The 24,023-nt window shown below is 36.2% G+C and overlaps 4 protein-coding genes across 4 annotated transcripts; 2 read left to right on the top strand and 2 right to left on the bottom strand.

The window, feature by feature from the left end:
• Position 1: 1 nt before the first annotated feature.
• Positions 2–6,762, top strand: LOC116295876 (osteoclast-stimulating factor 1). Its single transcript, XM_031703832.2, has 11 exons — positions 2–97; positions 191–237; positions 318–368; positions 1,390–1,453; positions 2,526–2,579; positions 2,857–2,894; positions 3,036–3,105; positions 3,319–3,368; positions 3,636–3,714; positions 4,162–4,254; positions 4,927–6,762. Exons 1-11 carry the CDS (start codon positions 49–51, stop codon positions 4,968–4,970), a joined length of 639 nt encoding a protein of 212 aa, XP_031559692.1. The 5' UTR covers positions 2–48; the 3' UTR covers positions 4,971–6,762.
• Positions 6,763–6,893: 131 nt separating this feature from the next.
• Positions 6,894–8,439, bottom strand: LOC148906348 (uncharacterized). Its single transcript, XM_089038264.1, has 2 exons — positions 7,848–8,439; positions 6,894–7,586 (listed from the first exon to the last, which is right to left on the bottom strand). Exon 1 carries the CDS (start codon positions 8,256–8,258, stop codon positions 7,893–7,895), a length of 366 nt encoding a protein of 121 aa, XP_088894390.1. The 5' UTR covers positions 8,259–8,439; the 3' UTR covers positions 6,894–7,586; positions 7,848–7,892.
• Positions 8,440–8,646: 207 nt separating this feature from the next.
• On the top strand, positions 8,647–23,990 carry LOC116295877 (DNA-dependent ATPase/E3 ubiquitin-protein ligase HLTF). Its single transcript, XM_031703833.2, has 14 exons — positions 8,647–9,757; positions 11,035–11,109; positions 11,896–12,183; positions 12,854–13,032; positions 13,412–13,486; positions 14,318–14,579; positions 14,823–14,969; positions 15,421–15,689; positions 16,044–16,223; positions 20,354–20,502; positions 20,744–21,084; positions 21,498–21,788; positions 22,258–22,338; positions 23,053–23,990. The coding sequence occupies exons 1-14, from the start codon at positions 9,113–9,115 to the stop codon at positions 23,239–23,241; spliced, it is 3,171 nt and encodes a 1,056-aa protein (XP_031559693.1). The 5' UTR covers positions 8,647–9,112; the 3' UTR covers positions 23,242–23,990.
• On the bottom strand, positions 16,426–17,965 carry LOC148906347 (uncharacterized). Its single transcript, XM_089037656.1, has 3 exons — positions 17,539–17,965; positions 17,202–17,462; positions 16,426–17,104 (listed from the first exon to the last, which is right to left on the bottom strand). Exons 1-3 carry the CDS (start codon positions 17,787–17,789, stop codon positions 16,912–16,914), a joined length of 705 nt encoding a protein of 234 aa, XP_088893782.1. The 5' UTR covers positions 17,790–17,965; the 3' UTR covers positions 16,426–16,911.
• Positions 23,991–24,023: the final 33 nt, after the last annotated feature.

The raw sequence follows: 24,023 nt of genomic DNA, 5'->3' as shown, positions 1-24,023 counted from the left end.
CATGCGCAGATCGTTCCTTTCTTTTCCAACAAACACAACAACACAAAGATGTCGAGTGCTGCTCCAAGTCGTCCTCCTCCTCCGATCCCCAGGCCAGGTAAACCCTGATTTTTGCAATTACACCTTTAAAGACTACATTAACACCTTATCAATGTCATCGCCGATTGAAATTTTCGTTCTTTCTTTCCAGGGCAAGTACAAGTTGTTCGAGCTTGCTACAACTACACAGCATCCCAGGTCAGTTTGTGTCATGTAATGCATCACGTCTTTTACTCTTTTACTCTTGCCAAACCAAGTTTTCCTTAATATTTCTCTAGCCTGACGAACTAAGCTTTGAAGAAGGTGATATTCTGTACATTCTTGACAAAGTAAGTACCATATTTGGTTTTCTTTCTCGGTATATTTTAGTTTTTGCTGAAGTTCGAAACTAGTGAAACTGCAATAATGCTGAAATATGCTTGGTGTATAAGCTCAATAAGTTTACACTGCCTTATAGCCAGAAAAATAATTATTTTGCTTCGATAGCAGATGGATGGAGTTTCATTGAAATCATTTGAATTATTTTATTAATTGATCTTAAGTGCATTTTTTATTACCACAAAAGAAAGTCTTGTCAAAGATATGTATGGGTAAAAGGGTTTTAACCGGAAGTAAACTTAGTTTACTAACTGATGAAGTAATATAAGCTTACCTAGGTATTTGAACGAAATATAAATATATTCCTAGAGCACCGAACGTAAACTTGTGTTTATATTTAAGTCAGCTTGATGCTTTTAGCATCGTACTTTCTTTATCTATTTTAATTTTCTGGAGGTGTGGTTTATTTATGTTAAGTATAAGTCTGGATTAGGATCGTTACTTCTATTAATATGCATGCATGATGACATAACCTACCAAGAATGCGGCGATCCATAATATATCTAAAGCCTAATCTGTGTTATTACACAATAAAGCTATGTCTATGGAAACTAAACACATTTTTTACCACGAAAAAAAAAAAAAAAGAAAAGAAAAAAAAAAAAAAAAAAAAGAGCAGCTGTAGTTGTGAGTTCATATAAGCTAAAATTCAACATTCAATTTGTGTTAGATGTTTTGATCAAAATACTTGTAGAATGAATTTTGTTATTGTTTTACTGTAGTGATATACATACATGTAATTACTTATTGGTTGTAACAAAGAAAAATAAATATATTGTCACTTAAAAAGTGAAATATGTGGTCATACCTTGGGACAATTATTTGAAAAATAGGACTGGTCTTCATACATGCATTGATCAGTGACAGCATAAATTTACTTTACTTACCCCTTCACCTCAAATTATGTAAGGAGCAAGTTTTGTTTTTATAGTTTTTGTAGTCGCACTAAGCTTCAATGATATCTATTTTTAGGGAGACGGGCAGTGGTGGAAAGCTAAAGTAGGCAAGAAAACTGGACTTATTCCTTCAAATTATGGTATGTAATATTGAATAAATAGAAAACATGTGGCATGCTGTGTGTAGTTTTATATATAAAGTTATAAAATGAAGCATGTGGGGTTAGCAAAACACAAGAGAAGTGTTTGGAGAAGTATGACACATAGTAGAGTGCTTCTCGACACTTCTCAAGTGTTCTGCTAATACCCCTTGTGCTTCATAACTCCACACCACAGCACATGTACAGCAAGCAAGATTTTTTCTTTATAAAATACAAATTAGAGTGTTATTTTGGATATGAATCACAAAAAAGAAAGTGCGCACTCATGCTTTGTGCTGACTCATAAAGCTAACACTCCCATCCAATAAGAATGTGAGATTCATAACACTCAGGTATTTTATCAAGTTATATGAATATAATGTAATACAGCTATTATAAAAAAAAAAGGTTGAAGAAGTTGTTTTTGCATCTTGCTTACTAAACTTGAAATGCATTATATTTATATGTACGAAAATGCTGTCAGCACAAATGAAAAAATATTATATACCAGAAAAAATGTTCACACCAAGTGTATTTGGTATAAATATTCCACATTATTTTGATCTTTTGCTGATTAAATTTATGTTGCATTTTGCATTTCATCCATATTGCATTTTGAGCTTGGTTTGCAACTTTCAATTTGCAACTTTAAAAACCTTCACCATCCTTTTTTGAAATATAGCCATATAGCATTCATGAGTCTTGCATTGGATTTCATACTGCTGTTAAAATAAAAGTCAATCTGCATTAAGTCTGTTTCCTTGGTGGAAACTAAGAGATTTTGTAATTTAATATGTCTTGCATGGGGTTTCATACTGCTGTTAAAATGAAAGTCAATCTGCATAAGTCTGTTTCCTTGATGGAAACCAAAATATTTGTTCTTAATAAGCTTCTGCACTTTTCTAGATTTTCAGTATCTTAAAAAGTTAAGAAAAAAACGCTCCAAACTGAAGTGATTATAATGGTATATTATTCTGTTTACGAATGCATGAGTTACAAAGAAAATAGTTCTGATTCTGTGATAATTACTTAGAATCAAATAAAGTTATTCTAAAATGCTTTGTTTTTTTAGTTGAAGAACACACAGAATCAGTTGAAAACCCCCTTCATGAAGCAGCAAAAAGAGGTATACTAATAAGCCAGTTATTGTGCCAGATCAAGATATATACAACAGGACCCGCTTGTACATGTAGAAAGCCTGGATAGCTCTATCCAGTGGATAAATCCTTATCCAGTGTAATAAGATGCTGTTGTCCAATAATTTTTCCACTGGATAAGATTTATCCCTTGGATAGCGCTATCAAGGCTTTGTACAACTTTGTACAACTAGGCCCTGGTTGACTTGCAATTGTGCAGAACTACTGTTGTTATAATAAATAAATATAATTTCATTTTGTTGCAAGGTAATATTGGATTTATGCAGGAGTGTCTTCAAAACAAAGTAAGCATATAGATCTCTATTGCAAATTAAAATAAAAAATAGTAGTATCAAATGAATTAATAACAGCATCTAGTAATAAACTTAATAAACTTGATTTTCCTTCTTTGAATTTCATAATGCTTTTATCATTTGATTATTAAGGTATCTGTCAATGGACTGGATAAATCAGGTTCAACCCCATTGCACTGGGCAGCGCAAGGGGGACACACAGGTAATGTATAGTAATGAATGATTACCTCACAAAGTCAGATAAGACATGGTTTCTTGATCAGTCCATGACTGCAAGAGAAACTCATTAATAACATATGTTACTCACAATTCAGGTGAGGGCAAAATATATTGAAAAAATGTAGTCTATAATAAAAGTAGATGACTTAATTCTGGCCTAATTTTGGATTATTTTTTGTGTTTTGTTTACTTTCAGAATGTGCAAAAATGTTACTTAGTCAACCCAGAGTACAAGTAAATGTACAGGTACCTAATTTGTATATAAATAAATTGGAAGCTTTATTCCTATAGTTAAAGTTTCATTTATTTATCAGTGTTCCTTCCTGCAAGCGACTTCAGTTATACTGTCCTATTTAGACCGAAATGTCTGTTTAAGAATATGGGTTGTAAATTTGGGAAGCCAGAGACAAATTTAAATCACAATGAATTCCTTTTTGCATTCACTTATTCTAAATTTCATATTCTCTCATTCATTTTTTTTACCAAACCTTTTATTCACTCGTTTATTTTCAGAATAAATTAGGAGATACTCCCCTTCATTCTGCTTCATGGAAAGGCCATGCTGATATTGTAGAACTTCTTTTAGAAAAAGGTAGGCATTTTAGAGTGTATATCTATGATTATTTATTTTAAGTTTAATTTTAGACTTGAATATAGAGTTTCTCAAACTGTGATTGGTCAAGCAACAACCAGTGATTATGAGGTTTTCCAAAGCTTGAAAATTTTCGACTTTTTTCTGATATTTATTGTCTAAAATCATACTTAAAAACAATTATTTCCCTCAGGCTCAGTGATTATGGTGATATTTACCTTGCCACTCGAAGACTTGTGGCTCAGAAAATATTCCACTGATAATCACTTGGCCTTTGGCGAATAATATTGTTAAGTAATAATTTATTATAAATTTGATTACTATATAATAATATTATTATGATATATGTATGATCCAAAACAAGTGGCTGCAGTTCTAGATGACTGGTTGAATTTTTATACTCAATAACAATCATCACAATTAATATTTGTTTCATTTGTTTGAAAGGTGCAAAGACAGATATAAAGAATAATGATAAAAAGTTGCCATATGACTTGGCAAGAGATGCTGATGTTGGTAAACTCTTACGAGGCAGTGCAGGTTGGTATCTTTGTTCTATTTCCTATACCTTTTGCTTAAATTCTCATATTTCTTTTCCCAGGAGTATAACAGAGTTTTCAATAGTGGCCAGCAAATCTCTCTGGGTATTTTACATGAACTTGCCACCCATTTTGATTAAAGTTCCCCACAATTTAGGGAAAATATAAGAAAGATTCGTTTGCTGCTCCCTGTCTATTCATCACGTTTTGCCACTTACTCAAGCTGCAAGCTGGTATTGAAAACCCTGGCATAATCAGCCACTTTGAGGATGGTGGGGTAGCTGGGTGGGGTCTTTAATTGACCTCACACTCTGTTCATTTAAATGACTTTTAGATTTACAGTGCAACATGCAAAAGTATGACATCATATTTGATGTATTTGCATACTTCTCTGTATGGGCTTTTGGCTGTAAATAAGCATTTGCATGCCTTATTTGGTAAAACCAGCTAGATTCACATTGAAATGTGTTGGTTTAAAGTATGAAAGCCTGAAAACAGTTGTGTGTAAATAATTAATATGGTCATACTTTCACATTGCACTGTAATACAATATTTAAAAACTGGGGTCTCAGAGCATCTTGAACCTCTTTCCTATATGCATTGTGTGCCCCTAGTTTTTATACTTCAAACACATTTGTAACGCCATTGATATTTTCAATTTCTATTCTCAAAGGTGAGGCAGCAAATGATTATGGTGAGGATGAGGACTCAGATTAACCTGGGTATTTTATATCTCCTAGATCATAGCTATGTAAAAAGAAACATTAACTTTGATATAGCCAATGTGCATGAGCACAAATTTTTTATTACAAAAAACATGTTGGAAGCATGTTGGGAAACTGGGTACTGAGGCTATAGGCTAGACTACTCTAAAAAAAAATTCCTTTACAGTTGATTTCATAAAACTTCGGCCACTCCGTGTCTGAAGTTTGTTCGCAAGTTCACTACTTTGTAATCGATTTCACTATGAAGTTCCGGCAGTTGTGGGCAATCTTTCAAACTGATAATGCAGTAGCTTCTAAAACTCATCAAATCTACCGTTCAAATTCAATTTTCAAAGTAAATTTTATTGCGACAAAAGGAATTTGACTCTGTACGTTGTCTGGAATACAATTTTCAGAAAGTATATGGCTTAGAGAAGCAATTCCAGTATATATTTGAATTCTAGACATAAACAAGTCACGGCTGATTGAACCAATTTCACAATAATTGGGGTTTGCAAGTTCGGGACCAACTTGGAGAACTTGGGAACTAACTTCGGAATTACAGCGGCCGAAGTTTTGTGAAACCAACTGTAATGTATTCAATAGAAATGTACTGTAAGTATTAAAACAAACAAAAATAACAGAGTATTTTTTAGATAGTTCCTTTTATTTCCCTGTTCCATTTTTCAGTACTGGGTTTTCAAGAGTGCTTTGTGAGATTTCATTCACATGATTGCATTAGCTTATAGTTGTCAGGGGCAGACCCAGGAGTGGTAAGGGGGGGGCAATATATTATCCTCAGTAAGCCACCCTTTTCCTCACATACCTGTTAGAACCTTTGTAATAGTCACCCCCCCTGCAAAAATTCCTGGATCCACCTTCCTGGTTGTGTGCACTTGAACACTTTTGTTCACCTACTTTGTGAATGGTTTTCTTCATAGTCTTTCAAACATATATAACTTTAAGCTGTAAAACTTTAATTTTTCTAATGTTAAAAATAAGTAAACTAAAATGTACATTATTTTTTATAGTATGATAATGATAAATCTAGTGACATTAAGATAATATCCATTTACACTTATGAAGGTATAGTTTATTATAAAAAACGCTACACATAAAAGATGTTAATATGATTACATGATAATAGTTCTTTCTTGAAAACCAACTTTAATAATTTATGAAGAAATTGTTAAAATAGACAATTGCCATAATACTTTATAAAAGAGCTATTCTAAATCTTGGGTTCTGATTGGTTGCGAGCATGTGCTTTATGACAGCACACAGCACGCTCGTGCACATTTTATAAGAGAAATAAAGAACTGTGTGGAGTTATAAAGCACTTGGGGATTGGCAGAACACTTGAGAAGTGCAGAGAAGCACTCCGCTACGTGTTGTGCTTCTCCTAACACTTCTCTCATGTTCTGCCAACCCTTGCATGCTCTATAACTGCACACAGCAGGCGTGCACATTTTCTATTTCTTTAACAGATCTCACTGCACTGTGTCAGCGCATCAAAAATTTGTACTGCTACCACGCCCACTTTTGTCTCCATGAGGAAGACTAATGCAACTCAAAAACGGAGGTAAATATATTTGAAATCCAGAGACTGAAAACAAAGTGGGCTTCACAGCAGACAAAATAATGTGGGCAAGGTAGCGGTACGAATTTTTGATGTTCTGTCACAGTTCGGTGGGATCCATAGTATCCATGTTGTGCTGTTTTATACAATAATTTTATATTTGATTTGTTAAGTATCTATATATTGTAATACAGATAAAATTTTAAAAAAATTTACAGTTTAAAAATCTTCATAGTTAATAGATAATAACTGTTTCCTTTATATTTGGATGAATGTTGCTGTTGGAAGAGTTTTCAATAATGAACCCCCACCCTTTCTCAGTAAAATTTGCTATGGTTTGTTGTTTGCCAAATTTCAGTTTCCCTCTCCATGGAAAGATACATAACTTCTCGTCTCTAGCCTGCAAAGCAGGCATTCTTGTGATGGAAGAATTGGGGTTTTGGGGTTCCTGTTTTGACAACTTGTCTGCGAAAAAAATGGGACCTAGCTTCAATTCTTGGTTTCAATTCTCGCTCATTCCAAATTTTCAAAGTTCCCCCAAAACCATGGTTTTCCCTCAAATCCACAAGAATGCCTGCTTTGCAGGCTACTGGGACTCCAAAAACTGCTTTCTGCACACCCACAACTTGCAAATATTTTTCTTTTTTCATTGATCAAAAAAATACTAATTATAGCTCAACCATTATGAATTTAATGAGGAAGTGTGTTGTTCAGTTATAAAGCACTTGGAGATTGGCAGAACATGTAAGTGTTAAGGATCACTCCACCATATTGTGCCATGCTTCTTCTTCAACACTCCTTTCATGTTCCACCAATTCTGGAGAGTTTTACATGTATAACAGAACACAGCATGTGTGCACATGTACCTTTTTTTTACATACTTAATCATTATAATGACTTCTTTTGTTCATGATGGCTCATTCTATAGATAGAGCCTATAAAAAGCTACTGCATATCATTCATGGGCTACTCTGTTGTTGCTCATGCTGTTTATTATTCAGAGGAAACTTTTGAAGTGAACAACTTGATTCTGATGGTATTTCATTAAACCTGTAACAAGAACAGAAGATGAATGGGAAAAAGGGAATAATTGAATAAATGAACGAATGAAAAAATATAAACTATAAAAATTGAATGGATAAATAACTAGGCAGCTTAAACTTAGAAACACTGGATAGAAGATTTGTTGGCCACCATTTTTTATTCTCAAATATATAGAGACAGCCTTTCCAAACTGAGTATTGATTTCAAACTCGTGATGTGTAGTTGATCATATGACTCGGCAGAAAAAAATGGATAACATATTCTTACCATGAGTAAATAGGAAGTGACCGCCGTTGCTTCAGCGTTGCCTATTCAATTTAATCGTACTTTTCCCATCGTTTCGCAGTTGTGTCTTAAATCCTTCATGACTTCATCTTTTCCAACTAAAGATGAACTTTTTCGAATCGGAGGGAGAACTGTCCGGGAGCCATGAAGATCGCATTCGTTCTTGCTGGGGAATTCTCGTGATGTTTTTTCCTCAAGCTTTACTTTTTTTCTCTCTTCCTTGGGCAAACAACTCTTCAATCTTTTGTTGATGTCTAGTGCCTTCTGAATAAGCGCTTCAATCTGTTCTTCGCTCAATGAATCTAAATTTTCTGCAACGGAATTTGGATCCGTTAGATCAATGGCCACTTCCTCAGCGTCTTCTTCGATTTCTCTTGGCTTGATCTCAGCCATTTAACGGATTCATACGATCCCTATGTCTATGGTTTCGTCAAATGTGCTAAATAATCAATAAAGACGGTAATAAAACGGCAGGATTACCAATGTTTGCACATGGCTTTTTGAGGCAATTGAGTTGTTTACATTGACTATGGCAACATCGTGCACCTCCGTCTTGTTGAAAACAAAGGTTCCTTTGTTCTTTAAACCAATCAAAAGAAACAAAGAATTCAACTAACCAATTACGTCTCTTAATATATTCAAATGTTTTCAAACTTTCACCAATAGAAGGAAGTGTTTTATTTAACCAATCAAAAGAAGTATTACTTTTTCCAATCACAAGCAGCGGATCAAAATTCGAACTGTTGCTTGATGGAAAACATGAGGTTTAAAAATTTTTTTTTACGATTTGCTCCAACGATTTCACTTTCACTTTAACGAATTTTTATACGGAAGTCCACTAAATATTTCTTTAAAGCTGAATTAACGTAGTTTTATCGGATATACGTTTTTTTATGGAGTTCACAACAAAGGGATTCATATTACATGACTTTCGCGCCATTTTATGTGAAGACCACATGAGCTACTAAGTTGACTACAGCGAGCTAGTATTGCAGAATTTCTTCATATTTTTGAACAATTAGATATAAAATCAGTGTCATACAGAGCAAGTTCTTCAATCTCTTATGGATATTTTGCTGTTAAAGTAGCTCAAACGGAAGATCAAACCGTCCCGAAGAAGGATTAAACTACAAATACACTGTACGTACACAGCTGATGTTTACAGCCATACCTCTTATCAAACCATGTGTGGTATTTTACTTTAACTGATACATGAATTAATGCACCAAATCCAGTAAATTTTAGCAATGAATGCGTCAGAAACACAGTGTCAAGCAAACTCTTCTCAAAGGAACTCTTCACAAGATTCCTTACAAACACCAAGTCAAACAATTTCTGTTCAAGGGAGCACTAATAATAGAAACTCGCTCAACTCTTCAAATCTAGCGACGACTACGTATACTTCTCAAGAACCAGAAATACCACAGGCGGTTTTAAGCCAACCATGTAATCTGACGTCGATTATCACAAATGCTAACGATCAGAAAGGACAAGTGGGCTGTATTGTAGCCAATACAAATTTTGTAGGTCCACAGAACCCCAAGCTTGAGGGTGTCTTTGACACTACTTTTAATGCTGTCCCTTTATCAAAACACACACAAATTTTAAATGCTATAATAAAAATTCAGAAGGAGCTACAAAAAAGTTTGGATTCCTGCTCCAGTCCAAACTCGATTGCACCATCTACATCAGCATCATTACCCAGTAATCCTGGTATTACACAAGAATCTGGTAATCAAGGGGTTGCAGAGACTGATACCCAGCACCAAAGTAATAATAGTTTCCCACCAGTAAATATTGGAGCATGTTTGTTGTGTGGAGGAGATTGCGGTTGTGACGAAGCTGATAGTGAGGAAGATGAGGAGAACAGTTTTTTACCCCCACCTCGTATGGTAAGCAAGTGGCTTCTTTTTTTTGCTACTGTTTTCATAGTATATGCTGATCAAGACAAAGGTTATAACAGGGAAATTGGCAGTGGGATAACATAAATAGAATAAATGGTTAGATTAATAACAGTTCCTGTGTACTGCTGACCTAAGTCCACCAGTTGACAATGCTCCATTTTACAGTTCAGTTGAGTGACCTTGAATTATACGTAGTTCCAAGATGAGGCTGGAGTTGCCGCGCATGTTAAGCAACTATAGTTTTGCTATGTGCGGAAACTCCAACTTCGACATGAAACTATTATTCCTGGTCACTGAACCAAAGTATGAAGTGGAGTATTACGAGGATTTCATTCAGGATTAGAGTTCGAAGAATGCTCCAGTTTATTCCTGCTTAAACTACACTGTGATCTACTCCTATTATTTCAAAACTTTAAGTGAAAACCTGCCAAGACTCTCTGTCTAGTTCATCACATGCTCTTCTCCTATTATTTCAAAACATAATGAATGCCCAGCCAGGACTCTCTAACTAGCTGTTCATTGATCACATATTCTTCTCCTAATATTTAAAAAAATTCAATATCCAGCCAGTACTTGCTGTCTAGTGCATGATATTCTCCTATTATTTCAAAATATAGTGAATAGATAGCCAGGACTCTGAATTGTTCATCACATGCTCTTCTCCTATCGTTTCAAAGCATAATTATAATGAATACCCACTCAGCACTCTCTGTCTAATTCATTATTTCAAACCTATTATTTCAAAACACAATAAATACCATGAGCAAACACTCTCTGGTTAGTTGATGATCTTCTCCTACTATTTCAAGACTTTATAATGAGGAAATCAATTCGTTGCAAGTTTTGTCTTCAGCGCATAGCAATGAAAACATTGGTATTATTTTACATTATTTTGAACCATTATGGAATTTAATTTCATTGAAATCGGAAAAAAAATTTATCATGGTCATGTTTCCAAAATGTCCATTCTTCTCATTTTATGTCTCAATACCATTAATGCCAGAAATCTTTTCAAGGGCTACAAATAATGGCTGGTCTGTTGCCGGTCATGATGACTGGCCATATTAGATTCATTTTGCTCATACTTTGTTGCTGCCTCAAATTTTGACAAGGCAAAGATTTGAACAAATTCCAATTCTGGTCAGCCACGTTCAGACATTGCCTGATGACTTGCTCTTTTCAATTTTTCATTCAAATCTGGACTAGTAACTCTTTTGTCAGTCATGATAAATGGTATTTATGCATTATTACATTTTTTCTTCTAGTCTAGTGTGGAAGTTGACAGTTTGTTTGGCAAACTAAAAGAACAAGACAAAGATACACCAGCTGAGCCAGCATCAGTAAGTACTGTATACTAAAATACACTCTTTTTGGTTTGAAAAAGTTAGAAAATGCAGTTGTGGATTTGAAAGTTACAAGCAGGACTATATTTTTTTGGCACTAATTTGTTTTGTGAAAAAATTGTGATATAGTTACATGACAAGAATGACAGCCTGAAATGATTTCATAACAGAAAATATTTCAAAAAAAAGTTAAAAGTTAAAAAAAGTTAATAGGGATAAGATCAACTAGCAAAAAAATGCTACATGACCTATATTTTCTACAAGCAAAATAGTAGTTTGATGAGCAGTTTGCCATTTTGCTTTTGTGAATTAATCTATGTTTTATTAACTTCATAATATTTTAAAACATAACATTAATTTAAAAGGTGAATATTCATTGAAGTAAAGCTAGAAAGCTATAAATTGAGACATTGCATGCAAACTCAATCATTCTCATGTCAATTGACTACATACAACGATGTGTTTGTCAATTCAAGTGAGTCTTTAGATTGACTTTAGTTGGTGGTAACTGATGTGGCCCTGAAGATGACTTCTGTTTGGTTGTTCAATGACTACAAACACACAACTCTCCTGGAGATCACACTCTACACACTCACTGAAAGATTCTGGGACCCTGTTCAACCCATTCACTTTTTGACTAAATTATTTAAACTTGGAAGATGACTTCTGCTCATGTCAACTGTCAAAATGTCAGTCACCACCAACAACAGTCTTTCTCAAGACTACATTCACCCAGGACAAGGGCACTTCACAACAAACTTAATGATGTTTGTTTATGCTCAGGTCATCAACACTAAGATGCACCTGCATCAAAAGCAGGCCCTCAACTGGATGATCAACAAAGAAAACAGCAATGACCTAGGGCCTTTCTGGCGTGAAAATGGCCCACAAGAATGGTTCAATGAAGGAACTAAGAAGTTTACAGATGAAAGACCTACATGCATTAAGGGTGGTATACTAGCTGATGACATGGGTTTGGGAAAAACCTTGACTGTTATTGCCCTGATCTTCACTAACCATTTGGATGGAAAGCCTATGTTTATGAAAACAGAAAACCCCAATTCAAAAAAGGTATGGATGAAAATGTCATTGGTTGTGTAGATTTTCTTCATACCCTAGTGTATTTCATTGTTACTTTCATTGGTTAGAGACCTATCCCGGCATTGCTTGACTGTCCAGCCAAACAATGGGTAGTTTTCCCAAGAATACAGAATGTCTGACCAACAATCTGATCTCAAATTCATAAGAATATTTTTAGTAGTCATTGATTTTTTTTCTTAATGCACCTTTAGAATGCATTATTTTAACTTTCTGTAATCAGTGTTGGTTCCACGCTGTACATACAAAAACACATCATTTTAGTTTGTCCAGCATAGCAACAGTAACTAGGGCGGTAGAATAATGAATGTGGTTGATGAGTGTATTCGGGCACATTGATTGCTTACTGTAGCTAATATGTAAATATCAGAGGGCAGAAAAAGAAAGGGATTGCTTGGGGTCTTTGTATTCCAATCTTTTAATCAAGCTGTAAACTGTATACTGTATGTTTATCAAATGAATTTATCGTATGAATCTTATAGAGAAGAGCATCTGACCAGTCCCTAACTAACTATATATTATATAATATCAGATGGAATTTAAAGAAAGGGATTGTTTGGTGTCTTTTTGTATTCCAATCTAATCAAGTTGTAAACTGTATACTGAATGTTTATCAAATGAATTTATCTTATGAATCTTATAGAGAAGAGCATCAAAACTGGACACAGCTGATCCCACTGAGCCTCAGAACAAGAAACCAAGTCTAGATTCTGCTTCAAATGATGACGATGAGGTTGTGGTTATTAAAAGAGAAGGGAGAAAGAAAGAAAAGAAAGCTGTAGCAATAAAGAAAAGAAAAGAAGAAATTATGAACAAAAAGAGGTTTGAGAATCTAATGTTATCAAGACAGTAAAATGCTGTTTGAAAATAATATTCTATTCAAAAGAGCTATTGGCAGCAGTGAACATTAATTGTGATATTTGTTTTTCAAAGCTGCAAACTCAAGAAAATGACAAGTATATTAAATAAATGATACTTATTTATCTGTCTCACAATAGCTGTTATTACATTTGAGCAACTTCATCAGGGCATGATGTAGACTGGATAGTGTGTCTCTTATATACAATACAGCTTATTGATTGATTTATTTGTTTCTGATTGGTTGGTCAGTTCATGCTTTGATTGGCTGTTCCATTGTTGCATCTCATGTAATTGTAGTAAATGTAAACTACCCTTAAGATGTAGTTTACTGTGTTTCCAGGTTGTTAGAAGACAAGAAAAAGAAAGATCCTGGTGCCATGTTTAGACAAATATTTCTTCCTAAGATTTTGAAAAAGTAAGTGAGAATCTCCCTATGGAACATGCTGCGCATTTACTATAAGTATCTAATATTTATTATAAGGATTTAATAATTATCTTACTAGGAAATTTGTGGATTTAGTGTGAGGTATTCAGAAAATTGAAGATGCTTTATGGTAAAAGGTCGTGTAATAGGACATTAAAACAAAAGTCTCAGTGGCAGTCTTTATCTGTGGCCTTTGCTAGGCAAACTAAGACTGGACTGCTTTACTGGATTGATCTTTATTCGTATATCTCGTCAATCTTGACTATCTCTGACTTATCCGTAAAACTACAAGTAGATCAACAAAGGAATGTAACTATTAGTAATTATATCAGAATTATAACGCGATGGAACAAATTATTAAAACTAAGATTCAATACATAAACACTTTACAAACATATTAAATGATCGGTACCTTAGATGTTAACTTCTAACTTGAAGTCCTAACTTGACCTCTTAAGACGAAATCATTAAGCACGGGCAACTGCCACACATCCCAAACTAAACTAATGCAATCTGATACTCACTTAAGAAAACAGTGACTGTGTTGCGTGACATCAGTCACATTATCAGAAAGTCATGGAATTCATAAAGCATCTTCAATTCCAATTTTTCCTGCTGTATCATAAATGTGATCGTCCAGGTGAGTCTAGTCTTGAGAAAGACTGCTGTTGGTGGTGACTGCCGTTTCGACGACCTGAGCGGAAGTCATCTTTAGAGTCCACTGGACTCATTTCACACCAAATTTCAACACCTAGGTTCAACACTTGTCTGAAGTACAGGTTTATGTATTAATTTATTAATTTTGTGTTGTGTTTACTTTAGAAAAGAAAGACAAGAGAACAAGATTAAAAAAGAAAAGGCAGATTCATCTCCAGCCCAAAAACCCATTGCTATAGATATTTCCCAACCAAGCACATCAAAGAGCATTCCTGATATTACCCAGATTGATGATGATGATAGTAGCGATGAAATCACTGATACACCGACAAGGCCAAACAAGCTGCTTATTGCCAATCCTGCTCCAAGTGGTGCTGCTAAAGCAACATTGATTATATGCCCTCTCTCTGTGTTGAGCAACTGGACAGTATGTCATTTACTTTTCATTAGTTTTACTAGCATATTTAATGTTCTTTTTTCTTATTACACTCTTGAAGTGGAGAATTCATCAAAAAAAAAAAAAAAAAAAAAAAAAAAAAAAAAAAGAAAAAAGAAAAAAAAAAGAAGAAAAAAAAAGAAAAGAAAAAAAAGCAACAACCACAGCAACAGTAGAAATCCCTTTCCTTCATATGCAATCATAGTTTCAAGAATGATAATCCTCTTCTTGCAGGACCAGATCTGTTCTCATGTTCATCCATCTGTTCAACTGAAAGTCTACATGTACTATGGAGCACAGAAAATCCAGGACTTGAAGTACCTTAGGGGTCAGGATATAGTGTTGACTACGTACCCAACTCTTGCTAATGATTTTAGATCTGTAAGTTGAACGCACAAAAACATGTTGACTATGTTTTTCATTGGCTTATCGTGATTAATATTTCAATTGCAATTGCAATTGCAATTGCAATTGCAATTGGAGGCTTACAACATGAACCAGTTGTAAATCAGTATGATACATCCCCACTTATGCAAAAACCTTTTTGGGCCCAAAAACATATATTCAAATCTTGCAATATTTTGATGTTCTACGAAGGTGAAGTTTAACTCTAATGTTTTTTGTTATAATAATTGGTGTTTCTTTTAGCTCTGCACCCCCCCTACCGCCTGTCCCCCCCCAAAAAAAACATATATTAAAAGGAGAGTTAATGCATAAAAAAGGTTTTTTTGGCTCCTTTTTTTCAAAGGTTTTCACCCCTGTGTATCATTATACATGATTACAAAATTATAATTAATGAAAGTCTTAACTTCCGTCTTTTTTTGACTTCTAGAAATTTTCTCCATTGCACAAGATAAAGTGGCTTCGCATTATCTTGGATGAAGGGCACATGATTCGAAACAAGAGAACTGCACTATCCAAAGCTGCTCTCGACCTTGAAGCAGAGAGGCGATGGGTAATTACTGGTACTCCTATACAAAACAGGATAGAAGACCTGAAGACAATCATCCTATATTTGAGGCTGGAACCGTTCAATGATAAGAATTGGTGGAAAAAATCTATTGAAAATCTACGCAACAAGAGAAGCGAGTTAGCAGATTTGTAAGTTACATGCATGTACATTTGCTTTTTTGATGTTTTTTTAAATGAATTTTTTAACGTGTGAGCGATTTAGTTTCATTGCCAAATAAAGTTTTCTGGTAGTGTAGTTTGATCAATATCTGAAACACCAAGATTTCAAATTATTTGAAAACCTAACTCCTCAACTTTATCTTTATGATCTAATTATTTACGTTTGCCCCCTTTGGCATCCCATAAGTCAATATTGCCACCGTATCAGTAGAAAAGGTCTATTGATTGAGTCAGGCCACTATAGCAAGTGCTGCATTGGAAAGTAACCTCCATGGTATGATTGAGTGTGACAGCGACTGATTCTTTTATTTATTCCATCAACAGCCGTCTTAATACCCTGATCAAACACGTGTCAATCAGACGTCTGAAGGACGAAAAAGTGGACAATTCCAAACTAGTTGAGCTTCCCCCAAAACAAGTGGTCATCCAAGATATTGAATTGTCTAGTGAGGAACGAAAACTGTATGATATGATGCAGCTGGATGGTCAGTCTATCATAAGAAGGTACAGAGATAAACTCTTTTCATCAGTGAGAATATAGATACAGTATATGCATTATGGAGGTTTCACAATCAACGAGTCTCATTTGTAAAGGGAGAATGCATGGTCTGTAATGGGACAAGATTACCCCAAACTTCCCCTTGATTCAAGGGGTTTTTGCTTTTCCTCCTTTCGCAAAACCTAACAAGCTAAATTACAATAGAGATTTCCGATTTAGCGGATTATAGGCGGAATAGGCATATACTAACGGAATAGGTACATCGTGTAGCTGATGCGTTGTGAATTCAGTCAAACCGTTAAATAGGTGCCGTAAACTAAATCAAACTAACTTCTGAATCGTCTTTGTATTTATATAGGGTATTTTTTTTCCCGATTTCTCGTCAACGAGCATCCCTATCCTCTTTATCCTGAAGGACCTCTCAATCTCTGGGCCCCGAGCTTCACTGCATGTTAATCGTAGCTACCAAGAAATGAGTCTGACTTTCCACTTAATGACAAGAAAACTATTTTAATAATTTGTAGTCAGCTACAAGACAATAATACTGAATATTCCATTCTTCATCAGACAGATACAAAACGTAATTGCTACAATTAAGACAAATAAATATTCTAGTCTTCATCAGACAGATATCATGTTAGCATGTCATATATACGTACAAAACGTAACTGCCACAAAAGACAAATAAATATTCTAGTCTTCGTCAGAAGACACCAAACCATGAATAGTCCTCCAGCTTGCCAAAGCTTTCTTATGCTCTCGAGCAGCAGTTTGAGCTGACTCGAGAACACCAGGGATTGCATCCAGCAAGCGGTCAAGTCTATCCTCTCTCGTCACTTTTTGTCTTTTGCTAGACTTGTTCTCCGGCTTCACTGAAGTTCTTTTCCTAAGATAAAAACAACACATGAAAACCACGTTTTACAAGCCATATCTAAGAATTTGAGCACAAATTATTACAAAATATTAAATTATTATCAAATTACCTATCTTCCTCTTTCTCAAGTTCCCTTCTATTGTTGATCTTCTTGAGAATTTCTGTCGAGTCGTCATGCTGTAGGTTTTTGTCATCCACGTCAACCACATACTTCGTTTCCCTAGTATTAATAGCCTTACAAATTTCTGCAATTTCTTGTTTAGCACTTTCCTCGCTGCTAGATTGAGAAGACTCGTATTCATCATCAATTATTTTTGATGTTGATGGTGTTTCCCGCTGCGTTTTGTCTGTTGACGTGGTATCGTCATTCCTATAAGAATAATTTCATATTATTATCCTTTTAACTTACGGAAAGCACTTTGCACCTGTTTAATAATTGATTGTACCTTGTAAGTAGAGCGTTGTTGAGCAGTTTAGAAGCTCGTTTTCTTAGGCGCTCTTGTAAAGCCTTGCAAGCGGACTTATCCTCGACCAAATACTGGTCTCCTGCTTCCCCCATCACTTCTGCGTGTCGTCTCATGTAGCTCAACACGCTTTTCCACTCTCTCCCACATGTATTTACAGCCTGAAGAATGAGAATATCCTCCAGTTCTGTATAATTTCTTCTTGCTTTTCTTTGTTTTTTCACGTTTTCCATCGTGTTCAATGTTCTTGTACGAATGATGAAAAGAGTGCCTTGCTAGCAAACGTGCCCACGTGCGCTAAGTGTGAATGTTATCAACCTTCTTGTGTTTCCTAATTGTGTTTGTGTTTTGTTTCCTAATTATGTTAATAATAATGCATACATTCTAAGTGCACGCACGCTTTGACAAGTTGTAGCAAACTATTTGCATATCTTCGCCTTTGTAAAAGTTTATAGGTATTTATTAAGTTCAAAACAAGTAATGGATGTTCCTCCTTTCCCAACCTTTGTTGTGATGACGCTGTTGTCTGTGGTTACAGTTGTAAAACTTGTGCTCCAAAGATCACCACGCCTAGTTCCTCTATTTCCTACCCATGTTATAGGGAATCTGCTCATAGCACTTCTTATGCTGGTCTCTATAGTACCAACAGGGAGATTTAACCTCTTAGCCCGACTTCTTGGTAATCAGCTTCTTCACCGCCAAAACAATGGCATCGATATTTATCGTTTAGTACGGAGCTACCCACGCGTTTTTTGGTACATGACCGGGGAAACACCTGAATCCTTTGATGCTATTATACGAAGAATAGCCGTAGACGTTACTCTTCCAAGACATACACCTCGAGTACCAGCAACTAATAGACGAAGAGCTTGCAAACTTGACGTCACAAACAGAGTCCTCATGGTTGTTATGTGGCTAAGGCAATACCCGAAACTGTACGTCCTCGCATTCATCTTTAGAATAAGCAAAAGTACCGTTGCTGAAGAAATCTATCATATCGTTCCAATTCTGTTTGTCCGCTATCAAAATTTTATCACATGGCACTCTCTAAGGGTTTGGAGTAACTTTCTGGACACTCTGCCACATTTTTCAAACGCTGTAGGTATGATAGACGCCACGACACACAGAATTCAAAGACCATCTGGCCCAAGACAAGCAGAGTTTTATAGAGGCGACAAGAAATACCACTTTATAAGTACGCAAATAGTAATCGATGCAGACGGATTGATAGTACTACTTGTAGCTGGGTAAGTTTGTAGACTTGTCTAGGTTTAAGATAGTAATGAATGGATGGATGGATGGATGGATGGATGGATGGATGGATGGATGGATGGATGGATGGATGGATGGATGGATGGATGGATGGATGGATGGATGGATGGATGGATGGGTGGGTGGATGGATGGGTGGATGGGTGGGTGGGTGGGTGGGTGGATGGATGGATGGATGGATGGATGGATGGATGAGTGAATGAATGAATGATTATGATGGTCATAACGATATGATTTACCCTGACACATTTGTTTACTACTGAAAGATAAATGCATACATTTTTCAGTTTTCCGGGGCGTATGAACGATGCAGAAACATTCAGACGACTTCCTGCTATAGGACACAGGAGAATAAGAAATCTTCCACAACGAGCAAGGCTGCTTGCTGATGGGGGATATGCTAACCGCCCTCCTCTCATTACACCAAGACGTATTGCCCACAACAGAAGACAGCGAGATGCTAACAGGGCCCTGAGATCACTTCGTATCCGAGTGGAGCACACTATTGGTTCTCTTAAAGTATATTCGGCTTCCTCAGACATCTTTCGTCACATGAGACCGTTCCAACCCATCGTAGTAGCAACCTGTGGATTTCTTGCAAATCGAAGGAGACTAATTCTTAGAGGACTGTAGGAAAGAGAATATCAACTCGTTTCTTTACAGACTGATTTCCCCCTAACGATACAATTTGTGGAATATTCGAGAAACTTTGATAACGTTTCGTCAACCTCTTTCTTTCCAAAGACTTTGCTTACAAGTGTAACTTGGATTTTTCATTGTAGATTTGAGAACACTGAAGTATGAAGGCCGATTTACACGGTACAACGTTTGCTTACGAGTGTCGCATGCAATCTGCAAACGTTGTACCGTGTAAATCGGCCTTAACAATTTTAGTTGATATAATACATGTTCGTCAGCAAAAATAATTTGTTTATTTGTTTGTTGAGTATAGACTGATTGTGTACTCATATCAACAAACCATATTTTAGTTCAAAAAGGTCATATAAAACAGTACCAGTTCAGAATATTAAGTAAAAAAATAGTGCTCGTTAAGCAATAGAAAACAAAACATTTACTGAGTTAACCTATATTCTGAGTAGCATGAGTATCAGGCTCTCCGGGAGAGGGGAAAGAGAGAGCCGGCTTCCTTCCCTTCTCTCCCCCTCCCCCTCGGAAGACCTGATACTCAGGCTATATTCCGGGTGGATTAATGAGCGTGGAATATACTGTCGCTAATCCGCTAAATCGGAAATCTCTAGTTCATTGGTGAGTTAGCTGTTGTTTAACTTAGATCAGCCAGAGGCTGTTTTAGGGTTTGAACTGTGCACTGACTTAGATCAGCTAGTCAGAGGTTGTTTCAGGGTTTGATCTGTAAGTTAGCCTTGGCCTGATTTGGATCATAAGTTGTTTCAGGGTTCGATTTGCGAGTTATCCATGTTTAAGCAGAACTGATGCATCGGTCTATTGATATTCCAATGAATAACGACAACCGAAATTTATTTCCTTTTTTATTCTATTGTTTTTAGGTATATTAGACACGACTCTGTGCTGAAACATTATGGCCATTGTTTTGCTATTCTGATGAGACTTCGTCAGATGTGTCTTCATCCAAGACTCTGCAAAGAAGCCTTGAAAGAATTGCAACAAGCTCTGGATAGTGCCAAACAGGATAAAGGTATGGTGTTAACTATAGAAAACGTTATTCCACTCATCCGTCTAGCCTTAGCTTTAAATCATACCATTACCAAGGTTTTCATTGCTACGCGCTGATCGAGATGGCAGAGCAATCGTACCGAACACTTTGTTTGATTGACGTTAGTCTTTTCCCCGATGGTCCTTGTCTTGATCAGTGTGTACTAATGATAACAGTTGTAATTAAAGACATTTCAACAAATTGTTTGTTTCTGTATTTTCAGACGATGGTGCAGCTGACGACAACGATGATAATGATGATGATGACAGCCGAGCTAGACTTATTAAAGTCCTAATGGAAGCAATTGCTTCTGGTGACAGCGAAGAATGCGCAATATGCTTGGAGTCCCTGAACGACCCAGTCATTACGCCTTGTGCCCATGTTTTCTGTTGCGGTTGCATCACGGACGTTTTGAACTCTGAGGGACTGGCGCCTAAGTGTCCCATGTGTAGAGCTCCAGTGGATGAAATCGATCTCTTACGTGTACCAGAAGAACAGAGAAATACCAATAATGAGACGGCAATTGATGTTGACGAGGAGGATAAGTTTGAAGACAGTACTAAGGTAGGGTGGTTGGTGCTAGACTCTTACAGCCCTCACTCTACGCGCACGTCCACTACGTCCAATTTTTTAAGATACTAAATAAATTTAAAAAAAGAAAAAAAAAAACATTTTATCGGAGAGAAGGAAGCCGGAGAAGTGAAAACTCTTGTGGGCAAGGGAGAGGAAAAGACTCCATTCACACTTAAAGTCTGCAGGCATCGACAATAACCATACCTGTGAGACTGGTTTTGCCACACAGGCGACGTTACTCTTGCAACCCAGAGTCCTGTTAGAGATTTGGGTTGGGCGGCGTAAATTACGTACTGTCGTGCTCCCAGTCCCAAATGTAACCATATGTTGTCGTTGTCTTTTGACGTGGCTTTGAGTTTAGCAATTAACTGCATTTTCATCGACAAAATTACTTTCCCCTTTAGATCAATGCATTAATAAGCTCCTTGGAAGCCATACGAGATAAAGACCCTTCTATAAAGAGCGTAGTTGTGTCGCAGTTCACCTCGTTTCTCAACATCGTAGAAGAGTACCTTGACAAGCATGGCTTCGTACACTTACGCCTGGATGGACGCATGAGATTACATGAGCGTTTGCAAGCGTTGGATGACTTTAATGAGCCTGGTAACGCAGCCACAGTGTTCTTGCTGTCCATGAGTGCAGGAGGAACGGGGATTAACTTGACAGCAGCATCGAGAGTCTTTCTTATGGACCCTGTAAGTATGGGTTCTGGCGCAACAACTTGTACTTTAACTACTCATCATCATCGCCATCATCATACATGACGCTCATGCTTCATCATCATCATCCCCAACATCCTCATCACCATCACCATCATCCTCATTAACAGTTTAATCATCACCATCGTGACCAATCATGTCAGCAACATTACCGGTAACATGAGAAGCATCCTTATTATCTGATTATGGCAAATTGAAAAAAACGTCCAATCATCTAAGCTAAGACCGAGGGGTGCTCTGGGTAAACAGCTAATAAAACTATTGAATATTATGCACATTATAGTTATGCAATTCTCGTACAAGCTTGCGAGCAAAGCATTTTGTCATTCTTAGTTGCGTGTATCTCTATGCGAAGACTCCCCAAATCCCCAGGATATCGACTACCCAGAATAGCAGTAACTATGTATTGTTATTTCTGACAAAAAACTATTTTATTTTCCAACAGGCGTGGAACCCAGCTGTGGAGGAGCAGTGCTTTGATCGTTGTCATCGAATGGGGCAAACTAAAGAAGTGATCGTCACCAAGGTAACTGTGACCTCATCTAACCGAGTTTTAACAATATAAAAAGTTATAAGTATGCAAATGCATGCTTCTCGTTTTAAAACGCTTGGCATTCCTTAAATTTATATTTCTTTCTTTTTTTGTCAGTGTTAACCTCGCTTTGTCTTCTATCAAACTTGCTGTGGGTTCGAAGTCAGTTCCTAGGAATAGTTCGAAAAGTTCGAAAAGTTATGCGCATTCGCCAAATTGTTCAAATAAATATCGCAGCTTGACTTAAACTCCGCGTCTAACACGAAAATTGATCGAAGTTCTACATCCAATAAAAACAAACCTTAGGCATTGGTTAATAGATCAAAATAATAAAAAAATTTCTAAACTTATAAGAAATGAGCTTTTTGAGTTTTTTTTACAAACAATAGGCATTTTTTTATGGGATTCAGGTGAGCCCGCGATTTTACCGACAACCGCTGGCTCGTTTATCAGCACTGTCGCTTCTAGGTAGTTTGGCTGAACGAAACTTAAACCCTAGCATTACAAATACAAAGTAAAATTTAATGTAAAACCAGGGATGCAGCAGTTTAAAACGGTGAGGCATTTTGCTCCATGCATCGGTGCGATTTCAAAATGGTTGCCCTGTCCTGCCAAACAATCCATGGTTGCTTTTCAATTTCATTTGGGGCTGAGTCTCTAATTCACTGTTACCGGCCTATTACTAACTACTGTTTTTTTCTTTCACAGTACATCGTGATGGACTCGGTCGAAGAGCGCATGCTCACGCTTCAGGAACAAAAACGTCAGCTTATGAGCCACGCCTTTGGAGCCAAAGCACAGAGCGAAGAGGACAGAAGTCGAGCCAGAGTTCGTGACATTGCGCATCTGATTGGGTTGCGGCCTGCTCGCCAGGGTCCAAACATTGGAGCACAGTAAATCTTTTAAAATTTCTAAGCTTTAACTGATAACGTTTTTACCAATTATGTACTTTACCATTCGTCACCAGTTTTAGCGACCAGAGTTCTATCTTTCAAAACCTGGAAAGATGAGACTCTGGGAAACTGGCTTTTATCAAAAGACCATATTGAATTAGATATTGATTTTACCTCTGTGTCCTAACAGCAGGCAGAATTCAATCAAGGAAAACCAGTTAGGTTTTCCTTTCACGATTTTATACTGGGACAGAAAAACGTCTTTTGTTAGCAATCTAACCATGGCATGTCCTAGACTATGCTTTCGTGATTTTAAGTATCTTACCCGGACCATTCTCGGCGATTAATCGAAGATCTTCGATTTTTCGTTAGAAAGCTAGGAAGGGTTTGGTTACGAGAATGATTTTAAACAAAAGGCGGTATTAACGTTTACAAGAGAGTGAGGTATCTTTTATATCCATGGTCTTGTCTTCACACAAACGTCCTTTTATCCCACTTTTAGCCCTCGTGTTTCAAAGTTTTTATGATACGATAGATAGCTCTTTTTATATGTTGCAGTTTCAAAGTTCCACTTTAATGTTAAAATATATCAATTTAAAATTTAAAATAATATGGAAATTATGCATACAATCCAACACGAAAGAAAAGAAAATATGAAATAAAATGAAATAAAAAAATATAATTAAAACTAGTCGAGGTTGAGTTAAACATTTATTTGAATAAAAGGAGATCAAATTAAAAAGTTATTCACCATTTCCATTCTCTTTTCTTATGTTTTGATGGTTC

The sequence above is a fragment of the Actinia tenebrosa genome, unplaced genomic scaffold, assembly GCF_029948245.1.
Source record: "Actinia tenebrosa isolate PJP-AT-01 unplaced genomic scaffold, QUT_ActTen_1.0 PGA_scaffold5__44_contigs__length_20552954, whole genome shotgun sequence".
In the NCBI taxonomy this organism is placed as follows: Eukaryota; Metazoa; Cnidaria; class Anthozoa; order Actiniaria; family Actiniidae; genus Actinia; species Actinia tenebrosa.
The sequence above is the reverse complement of the archived record's forward strand: the minus strand, read 5'-3'. Positions and strand labels throughout refer to the sequence as shown.

What these genes read in the sequence shown, in the direction of transcription:
- LOC148906348 (XM_089038264.1), bottom strand. Translation starts at nt 8,258, where the DNA reads ATGGCTGAGATCAAGCCAAGAGAAATCGAAGAAGACGCTGAGGAAGTG.
- LOC116295876 (XM_031703832.2), top strand. Translation starts at nt 49, where the DNA reads ATGTCGAGTGCTGCTCCAAGTCGTCCTCCTCCTCCGATCCCCAGGCCA. An exon ending in TTCTGTACATTCTTGACAAA is followed by an intron (nt 369 to 1,389) that starts GTAAGTACCATA and finishes ATCTATTTTTAG; the next exon opens with GGAGACGGGCAGTGGTGGAA. An exon ending in ACTCTTACGAGGCAGTGCAG is followed by an intron (nt 4,255 to 4,926) that starts GTTGGTATCTTT and finishes CTATTCTCAAAG; the next exon opens with GTGAGGCAGCAAATGATTAT.
- LOC116295877 (XM_031703833.2), top strand. Translation starts at nt 9,113, where the DNA reads ATGAATGCGTCAGAAACACAGTGTCAAGCAAACTCTTCTCAAAGGAAC. An exon ending in CTTCCTAAGATTTTGAAAAA is followed by an intron (nt 13,487 to 14,317) that starts GTAAGTGAGAAT and finishes TGTTTACTTTAG; the next exon opens with AAAAGAAAGACAAGAGAACA. An exon ending in CTGTGTTGAGCAACTGGACA is followed by an intron (nt 14,580 to 14,822) that starts GTATGTCATTTA and finishes CTCTTCTTGCAG; the next exon opens with GACCAGATCTGTTCTCATGT.
- LOC148906347 (XM_089037656.1), bottom strand. Translation starts at nt 17,789, where the DNA reads ATGGAAAACGTGAAAAAACAAAGAAAAGCAAGAAGAAATTATACAGAA. An exon ending in AACAACGCTCTACTTACAAG is followed by an intron (nt 17,463 to 17,538) that starts GTACAATCAATT and finishes TTATTCTTATAG; the next exon opens with GAATGACGATACCACGTCAA. An exon ending in CTTGAGAAAGAGGAAGATAG is followed by an intron (nt 17,105 to 17,201) that starts GTAATTTGATAA and finishes TTTTTATCTTAG; the next exon opens with GAAAAGAACTTCAGTGAAGC.